The sequence below is a fragment of the Arvicanthis niloticus genome, chromosome 4, assembly GCF_011762505.2.
Source record: "Arvicanthis niloticus isolate mArvNil1 chromosome 4, mArvNil1.pat.X, whole genome shotgun sequence".
Classification (NCBI taxonomy): Eukaryota; Metazoa; Chordata; class Mammalia; order Rodentia; family Muridae; genus Arvicanthis; species Arvicanthis niloticus.
Genome location: NC_047661.1, coordinates 112634429 through 112651027, shown reverse-complemented (window position 1 = coordinate 112651027; position 16599 = coordinate 112634429). Strand labels below are relative to the sequence as shown.

General features: G+C 38.5%; 1 protein-coding gene across 2 annotated transcripts in view; it reads left to right on the top strand.

The window, feature by feature from the left end:
• Positions 1–16599, top strand: part of Bank1 (B cell scaffold protein with ankyrin repeats 1) — a 233588-nt gene that overhangs the window by 69952 nt on the left and 147037 nt on the right. For both annotated transcript variants that reach the window (XM_034500593.2, XM_076933284.1), the window contains exon 6: positions 8069–8174. In XM_034500593.2, the coding sequence (XP_034356484.1) occupies positions 8069–8174 (106 nt within the window). The remainder of the gene's footprint in view (positions 1–8068; positions 8175–16599) is intronic.

The window sequence follows — 16599 nt, the reverse complement described above, 5'->3', positions numbered from 1 at the left end:
CAGGTTCTATTTGAAGTGATTACAGAGCAGATGGATAACGGAAGAGAGAGAATCAAGGAGCATCATTGAGAAATGAATTTCTTTACCTAGATGTGAACAGCACCAAACAAAAGAAAATCAGACTGTGTATCTGATGCTTTGAGACTCTGTCAGCTGACCCAAGCTACCACCAAACAAGGATAACTAGGAATAAGTCTTGGGTCTACGTTCACATGGACATTTTTAGAGTGTTCTGACGTTCATTTCTGTTACCTGATAGTAAAAATTATTGAATCACACATGTTCATTAAGAGTTTCATATAGGTCAGGTGGGGCACACTCAGGAAGCAGAGGCAGAGAACTCCATGAGTTCAGAGGCCAGCCTGGTCTACTGAGCAAGTTCTAGGACAGGCAGAAAACAACAAACAAGCAATCAGACAAACTAGGCATGAGAAAGAGTCCTAATCCCCAGATCCTTCCTCTCATATGACAAAATCTTTCTCAGAGATGGGGATTTCATTATGGATTTCTGATACTTGGCACATTTTCCTATGTGTTGGATATATGAAAGAATCTTAAAGACTTTTCAGAAAGCTTAAGGTATTAGTTTGGTTCCTGCATTTAAAAAAAAAAAACTTGAATGACTTAATAGGAAGAAATTGGGCTTTATATGAAAATGTGTCATTTATACATTTATTCCATATAGTATTGAAATGAAATAAATATTTTAATGTGAAATAGAAAAATTGATAAGATCTGATGTTATATGGGAAGTACAAAAGTTTGTGGGTATTTTTTTTCTTTTTGTTTGTTTGGTTGGCTGGGGTATTTTTTCTACTTGGCAATTAGAATTATAAAGTTTGCTTAATTGTCTTTCTTGGAGAGAGGGTCAGAAGGGAGTGGAAGGGGAGGGAGGGTTAGTTCATTCAAACAGTGTGATTTTCACATTTACCATGACAAGCCCTTTGAGATCTGTAGCAAAACTATCAATGACAGTGATGTCCACAGGCTGCCAAGAACCTTTGGTGACTGGCGCTGGAGGCTTGACTTATTTTGTGCCACTCTTGCTTCTTCAGCGTCCTTCACTGTGAGTGGTGCGTTTTAGGACAATGGAAAAGGCAAATGTCTTAGGAAAGAACAGGGTGAAATACCATTTGTCAGACTGGAAAGTCTGAAGACAGTTCAGAAGTTGTCTATACTACAGCCACAAAACAAAGCACAAACATAATAGCTTGAAATCCAGATTGCTTCATTTTCTTGTGTCAAGTCTACCTTGTCTTATATTAAAAGTTCTATTCATAGCTAAAACTTGATAAAAGGAATATATAGTATTCTCTGTCTATAGCTGGTCTGGGAGTAGTTTCCAAATACATGTCCACACTGGGTTTAATGCCAGGGGGCAGATAGTGTATAGCAAAAATGTAATGTAGGATGCATTTTTTAAAAATAAAACCATGTACAAGTTATGATTTCCACTGTAGCTTGAAGTAAATGTGCAGATTTTAGGAAGCTAGAAAACATGCAAATTTATTTTGACCCTGTGTCTGAGAGATGACAAAGGACTATAGCTATGCTTTGGTGCGCCCTCCCCCAAGCCCAGGGGCCTGTACAGGGAAGACAGATGAGATGCAGTCTTGCTATCAGGATTAGCATACACACTGAGTCCCCAAAGACAGAGCTAGTCTAGCTTATGGACAGCAAACTTTCTCCTGGCAAAGAGAGACTTTAGAGTTAGGATTACTGTACCTGAATGGGGAGATATGTAAAGATTTTGCTACTGACCTCAGGGCCCAGGGAGTACTGGGGAATTGAGTTAAGCACAGTGGGCTCTGGGTAAGTACATTGGGCCCTTGGCCAGCCCAAGTGTTCTAGCATAGGCTAGAAAGACTAACCATATGTTAGTTCCATACCATAAACCATAGACTGCATGTGTAGTAGTGTTCCTCTAATTCTGCACACATTATCTGTAAACTCACTGTAAAAATGATCCTATATTTGACAGAGGAAGAACTTCAGAGACATTTTCTTGGTATGTTTTAAGGTCATATACAAACTGCTTTTGTGAGTTCAGATAGAACACTACAGTGATTATTCCCTTTTTATGACACTGTCACTAAACCCAATAATTTGTGTACTTTGGAAATGGCCCATTGAATACCTCTATTCAAAATGCAACACACATTGTAACCAAACTCACCATAATTATTGTTTATTTGTAAGAAAATGTACCAGCAAGTGTGAGTTTGTCAACACCCTGCCTGCTTGACAGAAATAGCAACTGTAAAATCTGTGTGAAGTTCTCACATGGTTCAGTGGCAGATATGATTTCTGTAAGCCTGAAATTATTAACAAGATTCTTCTATAGCCACTTAAATGCTATTGGGTATTTAATAGTCTAAACCCAGTGTGAGTTTGAGGAAAGAATAATTAATAAGAAATCTGTATGTTTTGTTCTTCAGTTTCCCCAGAAATCACAATAAGAGATTTGACATAGTATTTAAAAGCTACTGAACAACAAGGAAACATAATCATTCTATGATTTTTAATAAAGAATTAATGAAAGAACTGATTCTGTTTTGTTCCGGTGATATCCATTAAGGTTTAGAACACTTTACTACAATTAACTTAACAATCTACTTCTTTTTCAGTTCATCATTTTTTCCCGGAGTGATAAATACTAAAATCCCAGTCAAAGCTGAATAAAGGCTCAATTCATAGTGTATCACTTAAAACAGACAGCATGAGCTCTTCAAATGAAAAAAAAATCTAAACCTAGTTTGGGGGGATAATTAAGATTCAAATATTGGAGGCAGAAATACTGCAATTTTGCTTTCACCAAGATAATTAAAACCTGTGAGACTTTCATCCTATTTACACAAGTGTCTTGGGGACAGCAAAATGTTATCTTTTATAAAGAAATCACTACATAAGGTATATAAGTGAAACTAGGTCAAATGCTAAAAGAATATAGTAATTCTTAGTCATCTTGTTCTTTAAAAGAATTTTATATTATTGGATGTGCCCTATAAGAACAAATTTTGTCCTTAGACCCTGCTTTCCTCTCTTTCTTACTTCTCAGCTGCCAAGGGAGCTTCTTGCCCAGTGGCTCTGCCTTGGTACAGGCCTAAAAATGCTAACACCAGCTGACCGTGAACTGAAACCCCAGAAAATATGAGCCAGCATCAACTTTTCCTCCCTTGTCATTTCTTTCAGGCATTTTGTTTCAGTGACAGAAACCTCACCAACACTAAAGTCAGTGAGGCTGGAATGAGGAAAGGCACTGGCTTGGGAACCTCACACTGTGCCAGTGTGCCCAGTGTGGTGCCCAGTGTGCTTCTTACACTATTAATCTCCTCAACGGGAGTTTCTTCACTCATTTAAGCTTGTGCTCAGAAATGTTTCTTTTGAAGATTCTCTTCCAGGAACCCCTTCTCTTTCTAGTCATTTTCTAAAATTTCCAGTAGACCCTTATCAGTCTCAGAAGGTTGGTGCCTTCTTATTTGTACCAGCCCCTTTGGATGCAAGGTGCAAATGCAAGGCGCAGCACCAGTGTTAGTCTGAGTGCATACTTGCAGCCAACTTTATGTCCTCAAAGGATAGGAATATTCAAACTCATTTCTATGCATATGATAAAGGGTCTCAAAACTTTTCCAGGACCGTCTCTTATCAGAGCATTCTTCCATGTTTCTTTAGTATATCACCATTCAACTTAGTGTTCTTTTTAGGCTTCTATGTCCTCGTATTATGCAAAAATGTATTACAGCACTATTCTTCCTCCCCCAACACATGTGGTTAAAGGATGGGCTATGTTGTTCATCTTTGTAAAGTCACCATCTTTCCGACAGTTACTTCCTTGTGTATGGGTCACAACTAGCATGTACTGCTTCAGAATATGAAGATAACTCAGTGACACCTTCTTTTCTAGTATTATTTGAATAACTTAGTGAAAAACTATCGACCCAATATGCAAAGAAGATAGTGAGAGAAGTGAAAGTACCCCCTAAAAATACTTTGTGGTTCATATATAGAATAACCTGCTACTCATGCAATGGCCGACTCTCAGAAGTTTGTTAGACCAGGCAATGAAGAATTGTGCTCTAATTCTTCTTCATGTTTCACTACTGCAATGGAGCATGAGTTAGTGCACTTTGCTATTGACTTAGAAACTTCAGAGATTTGGGTTGATCATGAACATATGTTGTGATTTCTTATTAAAATGACAGCTACTTACTTTATGGGAGATGGGTTTCTTTCATGCTGAAGGACTTTGTCAGGTGACAAATGAGGAATCTAGAGCTTCTTCAAACACAAGTATTCCATAAGTTTATGTTCAAAGATGAAATGCTCAATTGCCATATTATAACAATTCTCCTTTCAAGTGATTTGACTTGCGAATATGGGGAGGCTCTCTGTGTCTTCTTTTGAAATTAAAGTTTAATGCACATTGACTGGCATAATGTGGTATTTTAATGTGTCCAGTGCATGCTGATAAGATGCAGATGATGAGCATTCTCTCCTCTGGATTATTTCTCATCTGCACACACTGGCTCCTCTCCTCATGACCTTCACACAGTATGGAGTAGGTTGTGTGTAGCTGTGGCCACTGCACTGTGCTCTGGATATCAGAGCTTACACCTCTGCAGTGTGTGCCTTTGTGCACCCACTACTCAGCCTCCTATGGCCGCCACCTTCACACTTCTTTTTCTCTGCTAGTCACTATTCCATTTTCAGATTGACCTCTTCTACCATCAATGGATGAAAGAAAGGGTGGAGTTTGCCAAATTGATGAGCTCCAGATTCAGTGAGAGACCCTTTCTGAAATAGATGGCTGAGTGGTGGTCAAGGGAGCAAGACAACCAGTGTGGGATCCTAGCTTCCATGTGCATATACCCATATTAGGTAAAAATGTACTCAACTTATACACATATGGAGTGTTTAACAAGAGCAATATAGTTTTGCAGACACTGAGCATACTTTTCTGTCCAAGTTAATCTCACTCTTCTTCCTATACCTACCAGATATGATGTTATTTTGTTTCCAGGTTCTGTAGTCTGCCACAGGGCCTTTGCACATCTATTTATGGACATCGTCTCTTCTCCTTCACTAACCTCACTTAGTTCATTATAACTCACCCACAAAATTTTAATTTTTGTGTATTTTGTTCAGTGACATTCTCCCATGATTTCCTACTATATCTCTTCATAATACTGATGACATCTAACTTGATATACACCATTTCTCAAATTAATATCTGTCATTGTACCCAAGGCTCCAAAGCACAACATTGCCTATTCGTGTTTCCATTTCATCTTCAGAACCACAGGTATTGTAGGCATGAGATTGCTTGATATCCACTTTGTTGGGCAAATTAATGGAGGGGTCAGTGAATGGTACACATTAAGCTTCTCTCCCAGTCTCAAATCACCAAATAATTAGAGCTCTGTGTTCCAACAGCCATTATAACACAGGCACAGACTTTTGGGGAGTTAGTGGAGCAGAGCTGAAATATTAATGGTTCTGATGGAAGCAGAAAGTGAAAGGCCACTGAAGGAATATGGCCGAAGATAATGACGATAGGAATGGGAGTAACGAGGCCAATGCTGTTCCACGGTTGGAAAATGGCTCTCCAAACAAGCTAAAAGAAAAATGCTGAAACTCCTTTAGGAAAAAACTGTGCCATCCTTTATAAGCCATTTTCAAAGGATACTTCTTTGAATATGTTAGTGTTATAATTGTTAAAAGTCTTATCTTATTTTGCTATATATTTAGCGATCAGTTGTTACAAATGACTGGTCATAGATAAGGAGGAGATAGTGTATTTAGGCTTTAGTTTATGATTATGATAAAATATGGTCTCTAGATTCTACTCTGTTTTCTCATGAATATCATTGATTATATTATGCAACAACTTTCTTAGCCAACTAGACAAGTGTTACAGTTTCTTCTCTGCAGCCAGCAAATGGTCATATGTCTAAGTGAAACCCAATGGCATGGTATGTCCATGAGAGCCAGATGCAGATTTAGCATTCATAGCAGCTAGCCATGCTTTCCTGGCACTGTCTGTTTTATAGATTGTTGGAAAGACCAACATAGGAGCAATAGACAGGCCATCATCAACTGAAAGACAATGAAAAGCAGTTAATCCTCATAGCATAAGAGCCTGGATCCTTAGTCACAGGGAGATACTACGTTAACCCTGGGCTGTAATTGCTGGTTTCTGTGTTTAAAAGGCACAGACCTCTGTGTTGTTTAAGCCATTGTCCATTTGCATCTCTGTATCATAGCAGCAAAACTTACATTCCAAATACCTTGAAAGCTATGTGTTTCAGTTTAATTTTTTTGAAATGAAAACAGATTGATGCATTTGTTCAAGCAGAGAAAAGCCTCCATGAGAAGCTCTTTCCACAGAGTGCTCTGCAGACTTCTGTGTAAGTTGGAGGGACTCCATTTCATTGATATCTAAGAACTCCATCAAAGAGTGTGGAGAAAAACAAATAATAGTTACTAGTGCTGATATATTATATATCAGTAATATGTTTCTTAGACTCACAAATCAGAACTGGAGAAACTAGATTTCAAAACATTTTTTTTCTTGTCATATTATTTGTAAGTGAGTTAAGGAAGAATTCTACACATGTCTAATAATCAACACATACAAAATTTGAAATAAATTTTAAGTTGCCTTGAACTTTAATAATTATTTCAGTATTCATTGTTACATTGCTAAGAAATGACTCATTCAAAAGTTAGAAAAATTAAGTTGACTAAGAATATATTTCTTTTACTGAAGACCTATCCATTTAAATGTTTTTTAAATCAACTTAATCTTGGAGACAGAGGAGAGACAGAGACAGAGACAGAGACAGAGACAGAGAGAGAGAGAGAGAGAGAGAGAGAGAGAGAGAGAGAGAGAGAGAGAGATTGCCTAAGTGTTTAAAGTAGTGGTTCTCAAATTCCTAATGCTGTGACCCTTTAATACAGTTCCTCATGTCGTGATTCCCTCCTCCCTGTGTCAAGCTGACATAAAACTGGCCAGCACAGGATGTAATTTGCATGTCTCATTTAAGACTAAGAAGATCCCAGTCTATTATTCTCTTTACATTGCCCAGTTGCGAGCCTTCATGTGAATCACCATCTACTGCAAGGAGAAGCTCCTGATGAAGGCTGGGGGTGCACTGTTCCACAATGCAGGTTCTAACCTATCTTACCACTAAATGTAGATGTGCTGGAGTTTTAGACATATAATATATGAAGACAGATCTAGAGTTCTTGCTTTTTTCCTGAATACGAGTGAATCAGTGTAGCTGATAGTACCCATCAACTCTGTAAGCACCCAATATCCCATTTGCCTCCCACTTTCTACGTTCACATGAGCGGCTTCTTGGCTGAAGAAATGATAATCCATCTCACAACAACTGTTAAGTGTCAGTAGTCTATCATGGAGAAGTGGGACCTCATGGACCCCTACCCCATCCATGATGAAGTATTGACTTGATCGATCTTGTGCAGATCCCCATAGTTTCAGTGGTTTCCTGAGTGCAGTAGCTATGTCATATCCAGAAAGCATCTTTCAGCTGCACATCTTCCAGGCTTCTGGATCTTACTTTGTGACGTTTCCTGAGCCTTTGGACTGTGCATATAGCTGTCTCACTTAGGGTGCAGCATTCCAGCATCCCCTTTTCTCAGTACTTTGGCCAGTTGTGGGTTTCTGTACTAACTGTCCCCCACAGCACAAAGAAGCATCACTCATGGAGGCTGGGAGCATCACTAATCTATGGCTATAAATGTGAGAGAATAAAAACTGACTTGGAATTATCAAGCTACCAATTCCCTAACTCTCTAATTTGGGGTAAATGTCAATTTTTCCTTTATCTCCCCCCCCTGTTCTTGTGCATGTATATGGTAAAATATGATCACATATACCCCCATTCTCATCTCCAATATGTCCCACTCCTAACGTCATGTCTTTCTTGTTTATAACTCATTAAATCTAGTTACTACTATCTATAGGTGCAATTGTGCAGGGCCATTCACTGGAACATGAGCATCCTATTGGCTAATTTTAAATTTCTTTTTCATTTGAAAACAGAAAAGCATCGAAGAGCTTGATAATGTTCTTGCATCTATATTCAAGCGCGAGCTACCATATTATGAATTCAAACATCTGAAAACTGAAACTTACCCTCAAATAGAATGTGAGTATTTTTTCAGTGGTATCCTTCATTTTATTATATTCTAATCTCTGCAACCACTTAAGAAATTATATAGTGAAAGATGCAGCTTATAGTTTTATGTAACTCCTTACACTTGGAGACATACTAAAGTAGAACAAAATTTAAATAAGTCTTATTAGTATGTAGTTGTGTATGCACACTCATGCACATGCATGCATGTGTGATGTATGCAGGTAATGTACGTGAATGTAAATATAAACACACGTGCAGGAGGCAGAAGACAACTTTGAGCAATCAGTTCTCTCCATTCACCTTTATATAGAAGATTGAACTCCTCAGAAAGTTTGCCCAGGAAACACATATCTGCTGATCTGTGTGAACCCCAATAGTTAAAACATTTATGGTTTCATGTACTTATCACATGTTGGACAACTGTGTGTAGTTTCTAAAACTAGTGGTCTTACCTCCTGATCTTTATTATAAGGATATGTTTGAATAAGGACATATGTGACTAATTTTATTTATCATTGTTTATAATTGCACCAGACTGAAGTAACTTAATATTCCAAGATCAATGGTTATGTAAATTTTGACACAGATATTTTAATGTGACTGTCAGAAATTAATTTTATCATGGTTGTCTTGCTGGCTTGATTGATTTTTGATATTGAATAATAGACATACATAGTAGTTTGCAAATTTGTGGTTTTACCTGATGTTTGTTGTAGTCATGTGTGAATTGTATAATTTAAGTAATTGTGGTTTGGATTTTTTTAAATTAACTTATTTTTTAATTTTATTTAATCATTTTTTATACTCTAGATTTTATTTCACTCCAAGTCTCCACCTCTGACTGTTCCCATCCAATACCTCCTCCCTGGCCCCCTGTCTCCATAAGGATGTTCCTACCCCCACACCCCTGACTCCACCAGACCTCTAATCTCCCTAGCTCCTCCCATCTCTTGAGGGTTAGGTACATCGTCTCTGACTGAACCCAGACCCGGCAGTCCTCTGCTGTATATGTGTTGGTGTATCATATAGCTGGTTATGCTGCCTGGTTTTTACATTTATGAAATTGGAGTTGGAGAGTTGGAGAAGATGGAATGGCTTAGGTCTTTTATTTCATAGGAGAATTCTGAATAACTTTAAAAGAACAGGAATTCTTGAGTTCAGGTATGTTCCAGCTGAATTTGGGATGTTCTTCAGGTATCTGTGGTCCTACCAAAACTGCTGATGTTGAGAGGTGGTTGAGGCCTTGCAGATCAGGCCTAGGGGGAGGATTTAGGGTAAGTGATACATCTGCTTCAGTTGGAGTCGAGAATCACAGCCCGTCCCTGTCTCTTTAAACCATGGTCAACCTAAATCTTTCTTCCTTCTGGTATTGAGGGTATTTCATTCAAAAATAAAGGCAGTTTGATTAGTGAGAAAGGGTGCAGTATGTTCTTCAGTGAAGAATATTAAATAAATTGAATCTCAACCTTTGTATATGTGGCTTGGGTGTAGTAAGGCAGTCTTAAGTATCTTTTTAATAAACACAGATAAAGATGGTGCTAATAACCCTCAGGCCTTGGTTGAGTGTGAAGGGCTGAGTACTTTAATCACTTACAGAACTTTTGTATGCAACATGCCTAAGCCATTCTCAACACAAACTAGTGAGGACACAGGGCATCATCAGTGGCTACACTCCCAGACGATCCCCAAGGAAAGGTACATTTACTTGCCTTAAGGTATTTAAAAAATACCAGCAAAACAATCTATCCTCACGCTCACTCTTGACAAAGAAAATTTGTTAGTCTGTCTTTTAAAAAGTTAGAAAAATGGTGGTTAATGCAAGTTGTGAACTATTACTAGAATTTGAAGAAAATTCTTTAAACATTTAATTAAAATGAAACTTTTTATAAAGTAACATTTTTTTCAAAAAGCTGAAAAAAAACAATTGATTACATAATTCACCCGTGTTTATTGCTGAGTACAGTTAGAAAATTAGATTCTATAAAACAAAATACAAAAGAATGTAATACAATAAACACAATAAAATACCAAGATAGATGTGAATGTGATTCAGTTCAGGTGCCGCTGAGTTTTGCTCAGCATAAAATAGACTCACCTGGGAAAAAGGAACCTCAGTAAGAAATTGCCTCCATAAGATCAGCCTGTAGACAAGTCTATAGGGCCTTTGCTTGATTCAGGATTCATGTGGGTGGTACCACCTGGGCAGGTGGTTGTAGGTTGTATAAAAAGCCAAGCTGTGTGTCTCAAGGAGCAAGTCTGCAAGTAGCATTTCGCCATGGTCTCTGCTTCAGTTCCTGCCTTGAGTTTCTACCTTGGCTTCCCTTGATCGTGGACTATATTGTAAGTTAAATCAAACACTTTTCTCCTAAACAATTTTAGGACATGTTGTTTAACAACAAAACAACTTATCTTCCTGCCACTGAAGTTCTATTTCCATGTTATCTTCAAAATACCTTCTTTTAAAGACCCCACATCTGTGTCTCATCATGTTCATGTAGGAATGATGAAAAGGTTTGAGATGCCCTTCTTGATATAGAATTAATCTGAAGAATACTAAGGGGAAAACACTGATTTTGAGTAAAACACTAAACATATTTGAATGGTAGGCAAACAGTAAAGCAGGCATAACCCTGAGTGTATTGTCTCCAACGCATCAGTGAAATGTTTCATTATTAAAGGTATATTGTTTGTTTATTTATATTTTAGCTAAGATAAAGAGAAGGCCACCAGAGTGTGAGCAGAATGGGGGACTGAAAATGTGTTCAACATAGACATACCTATATGATAAGTCAGAGGATGACCCATAGACATCTGTGTTTATTAAAAAGCAAGGGCTCCATTAGTAATGACTTTTTTCTCCCCCACTTTTTTTTTTCTTTTAAAGGGGCATTTTAGGAAATTCTAGGTTCAGTTTCCTGACTTTTCTTTCATAAATAAAATACTACTTCAAGCCAATCTTGGTTATTTCATCATTGTCTAGACAACACGTTTCCTCATTTGGCATTCATTTTTGTGTGTGTGTGTTTAATAAAACTTTATTTACGGAGCCCCAAACTTGAATTTTATGTAATCTTCAAATGCCACAAAGCATGACTCCCCCCACGGTTTGCATTTAAGGGTGTCATAGCTGTTGTTAGATTGTTGACCACACAAAACAGGCTCCGCCTGGCCTATAGTTTATTCATCTTTTTCCCAGAATAATGTAGAACTCATTCTTTTTATATGAAAAATAATAAAATTGGTTTTGCAAGAAATTTCTCAGCAAGTGCTCCCCACTTTTGCACAAATGTGGTTGTGCTCTTTTGGCATTCATTTTTATGCTTTACCCTCAGTAGACAAAGCTATGGATGGGTAACGATAAGGTAGATATGCAGAAAAGGTTAAATCTGCTTCAACCTTCTCTCACTCTGTAATGTTCTTCTATTGACTTCTAAATGATCTTTCTCCTGGATAGAAATGTTCCAAATGGAAACAGTTCTCTCTTGGAGGAGAACAAGAAACATTCAAACAAACTTGGGAGAGTCCTGGATTTATTTGTGATGTGCTGGTGTGTGGGTAGATCACTGTGGACTGGGAAATCTATGTAAGGGATTGTACTGAGGAGCTTTTACTGGTATACAAGATACTAAAGCCAAGACTACCAAAGAACGGCCCGAGGAGTCAGGATCACTTTCAACATCTGCTACTTTATTTCTGATTTATATATGAACACACCTGGTTTGTCCATCATCAGAAAGTCTGGATGCAGCTGTGGCACTGGGATGGTGGGACCAGTGCAATTGATGCAATCGTTCTGTAGCTCTAAGTTGCTTGGACTTTCGAACCACTTCTAACTGTTCACAATTCCTTCATTTTTTTATGTTCTTCATAGTCCTTTTAAAGTCTGTTTAATACAGGGTATTCTGTATTCTGTATTATTTTGCCCAGACTGATAGTCCCACCAAGAAATGCTTGCTGGCTCATTTAAGCCCAGTAAGTAACAACTTTCTCTCTCTCTCTCTCCCTTCCCCCCCCTCTCTCTCTCTCAGAAGAGAAAAGTACAAGAAGGAAAGAGAAAACAAAACCACAAGAATAAATGCTATTTCTATTCACAGCTAACCCCTGTAACTTGTATTTAACTGTGACAAACAGGAGATATAATGCTTTACATGTTACCTTAATTCCTCACAGGGCTCCTGAGCTACCATTTAATCTTTACCTTACAGAACTGATATTGGGATGCCAGATGTCAAGTCACTGTCACTTCCCAGAAGCCTACCTCTTGGGGGGGGGGGGAAGGGGGTGTGCATATTTTTATTGTAACTACAATTCTTCAAAGAACATTAGTTATTTAAATTTTGTTCAGATATATCTGAAATCTGATCTCTAATCCCTTTAAAGAGAAAGCTAAAAAGATGGTTCTTCTTCATCATATTTGGACACTTTCCCTTGTTGCAAACATTTCCAGGTAACCTTTTGGCATGTAAGTTCTGTAACCCTGCTGTCTGTAGTGTAACCTGCTGGCCTCTGGCTTACAGGAACCAGCTGTAGCCTGTGGCTGTCATCAGCAGAGTCCTCGCTCCAGTGCACATGTTGTTTTCCTGCCTAGAGTCTGATGCACTGAGAGTGGCTAGTATAAAGCTAGAGCTAATGATGATCCTGCCACATGTGGTCAGAGACAGTGCAGCAATGCTGAAAAGCCTCTGTGCAGTCCTATTACTGTCATAAAGAACCTAAGATCTGGGATCAGAAAAAAAACCACAGTTCACTCCTGCCTTAAGAACTTCTGGAAACTGTTTGTTTGTTTGTTTGTTTGTTTGTTTGTTTGTTTGTTTGTTTTAGAAAAATTGAGTAAAGGAAAATAAAAGGGCAGGGGCCTAGATTCTGAGACCAAATGTGGAAGTCAGATTTGGCAATTTTCAAGGGCAATGGGAGGGATGAGGGAGGAGAGGTGGACAGAGTTACTTTCTCTTGTTGGCTTGTGTTATGTTTCTGCTTTAATCTAACAGTTTAAAAGTCCGTTTTCATTTTCAGGTAACTTAAAAGCATTTTCTGGTTATTCCTGTCTTCCTTCTTCATATATCATCCCTGAAATGGCCAGTTGTTCAAAATGTGCTTCCAAATGATCATCCTAAATTCTTCATTAATATCATCAGAGGAAAATTGCAACTTTGTCAGGGTTAAACGTTTCTCATTTTCTAATAAGCTGGTGTGGCTAAAGTCACTGGAGCCTTGTCTTTGAGCATGCTTGCTGTCTAGCCACAGGCATGACAATCTTGCATTCTTGATTATTAATTCTTGATTTTAAGTGAAAATCAAGAGCTGAGTCAGGTACCTGTTCCAGAAACTGTATACAAAAGACTGACCCTAAATGGGTGTTATAGTGTTACCTTCTTCTCTTCTGTTCTTGGTTTCATGAGCATGTAACAAATGTAGACTTTCTCTATGGTTCTTTTCCTTGAAGCTGAACTGTTGTCAATGCTGGGTCCATTTCTGGCAAGAATAGAAACAGTGATGGCCAAGCCAAAATTTAATGAAAGAATGACATTTTTTAAAACCTCATTATTACCAAGTAGTGAATTGGCTAAAAGGCTTAGAAATGACTCTTCTTCCTATAGCTCAGAAGTCTTCCATCTCTCAGGCCATGATCCAAGCCACAAGTACTGGGAAGATTTGTGCCAAATGGGTGGCTCTGCCACACCACAAGTATACATGTACATAGTATTCAAAAAAAACTTGCTTCATACTTAATAGTTTAAATAACCTGCAGAGGTTTTACAGTGTCACCACTAAAGTGTGTCGTGATGACCACTGAACATTAAAACATTGTATAATACAATATAAACAGATCAAGTAGAAGTGAATACTAGTGTATATTTTTAAATTTTTTCAGTAGTTTAAGACTGTATTAGAGAATTAATGATGTGAAGAAAACATTTGGAATTCTTTTTAAATCGGAAGTACTCCTGATGTTCTTTGGGGCCTTAGAGGAGAGACGATGATGAGGCCACCACCACAGGAAAAGTGTCTGGTGTGATCTTGTCATCCCGTCTCCTCCTTAGGTCTGGTGACTCAGGACGTTAGCTGCAGATATGAGACTTTTACATATGGTAGTTACTAGGACAGTTAGACTTCTTCTTGGAAGACTTGCTCTGCTAACAGCTATTTCCTCTGGGTTACTCATCCTGAGAGGTGGCTTTAAAACGATCATGCCTTCCACAATTGAAAGTTGTTCTTTTTGGTTAGTATTAGTATCACCTGCCACTCCATCAGTAGGAAGAGGCAAATTCATCCTTTCAACAGGGAAACAATCCATGTCAACATTTATCTTGTTTCAGACATGATCTATGCCACTTGAATCTTGTTCTCCAACATACAGAACATCATATCAACTGGTTGACGATTGCACTTTTGCTGTTCCAAGGGTTGAGGTTCTCTGCACTTTTTTAACTACTTTATTGGGTCCTTATATCTACCCCCTCTTCCAAAACTTATTACAGCCTAATACCTTCCAACTCTCCAGGGAGGAAAGAAAGGTTAGTGAAGATAAAGAAAGAAGGAGAAAGAGGCTTCCTTTTAGTCTACTCCCTGCTGACTAAGGGGCACTGAGTTCCTTGAGGCAAATCCAATCTTTGTCTCATCAGAACATCTCCAACTTCTTGTCTCTTTTCTCTCAATCACTTGACAAACCAACAGAAGCAGGAACCAGTAGGAAGAACAACCACACCTCCTCTCTTGGGGCTATGGTATTTCTGTACCCTCTCTAGAGTCCACAGAATTAAACTATCTTCATCTGGCAGAACCACACCCCTGACAAAGCACCCAGGAGGCAAATAGCCTACGACTGTGAACAATATGAAGTATCCCCATATCCTATACCCAGGAGTAAAACAAACAGATGTTTACATAACAGAACTGGTTTTTTAAGACACCCAAAATTCTCATTACACTTCTCCAGTGACCTCCTTTGTCTTAGAAGGTCCCCTACAGCCTTACTCTCAGACACAACTTTGCTGGCAGACATAAGTATTCCAAATCGTTAGAAGTACAGAAAATGATTTAACAGGACTCTCAATTACAAGACAACTCATATACTTCAAGCGATATGACTCTGTTCACTGAAAGGTGACTGGAATTTGAAATAGAAGTCTCATTTTGATTTAAGCCATGTTCTTTACCACAGTCTGTTAGTAAGTCTAAAGCTCACTGTAGTTTATTTTATTCTTGCTGTGCCATTATTTTGTTTGTTGAATCTTGAGTTGTAGGGGCTTCTGGCATTAAAGGGTTCCATCACAACTGTCAGAAAAGCACTGGCACTTCTAGGACTCATGGGAGCAGCTTGATAGGTCTTCAGATGAGACAGTTCGAGCCATCTGCTTCATCCTCTGAGTAGCAGCTGACACAGTCACTTTCCTTGATGTGTATACACCATTGGCTATACAACATTTTTGTTACCAAAATCCAGAACATCTTTCTTTTCTGTTTCTACTTCAATAACAGGGGTTTCAATAATGACAGTGAGACTGATTCTGCTTCCCATAACTTTTACTTGCACCATTGTATCAGTATCTGCTGAAAATAGCCAAGGAGCTACACTAAACTTACATCTCAAAGTCCCAGAATTTGTGGGCATATAAAGGACTTTATCTCTTCTGTGGCAAGAGGTCTTGTAACAGCTTTTATTCTTGAAAGCTAAACAGGTTTGTTTTGGAAAACCCACTTTTTCATTGTTCACACAAATACTGAGAACTCCAATTGCTGACTTGTAGCCAATGGTCAGTTGGGTTGAGGACACTAAAGAGAGTCTGTGAAGCAATACCTCACACAAGCAAGCATGAGGTCACCTCAGTTCCTTAGGTACCCTGGCATTCCCAAATCCAGATATCATCCCTGAGTTCCATGGTTCAGTTTTATACTTTGTACCAACAGACTACACAGGAAAGGGTTTGCTGTACTCAGGAGGTTCTAGTGTCCAGCAGTAGAAAATGCATTATAAGAGAAGGGGGAGCCATCAATCCAGAAACAAGACTTGGTCCTAAAAACATCCTGGAAATTACATGTTCCAGTACAAGAGGATAAGAGACTATCCTGAAACTCCATTGACCTGCATGCCTCTATGGTACTGAGGCAAAGTTGCATTCCTAGCTGAGAAGGCTGGTACCAAACCCTGCAGGGCCACAGGAGCTGTATATAGAGAATGTCCAGTCAGAGTGCAGGATGCACCATAGGCTGGTGTTGCACTGTAGCAACAAAGGCACTGTGACTGTGTACATCTGTGAAGATACTTCCAGAATGTTAGAGGTCACAACAGCAAAGAGGAGAAAGGAAGGAAGAGAGTGTGCCAGAGCTAAAGAGAGGAGATATGGGGAATTGTACTTACATTTAGAGGAAAATGTTATAGCAAAGTGACAATGTTGACTAAATTATATACACTATTTTAATATGTAATATATTT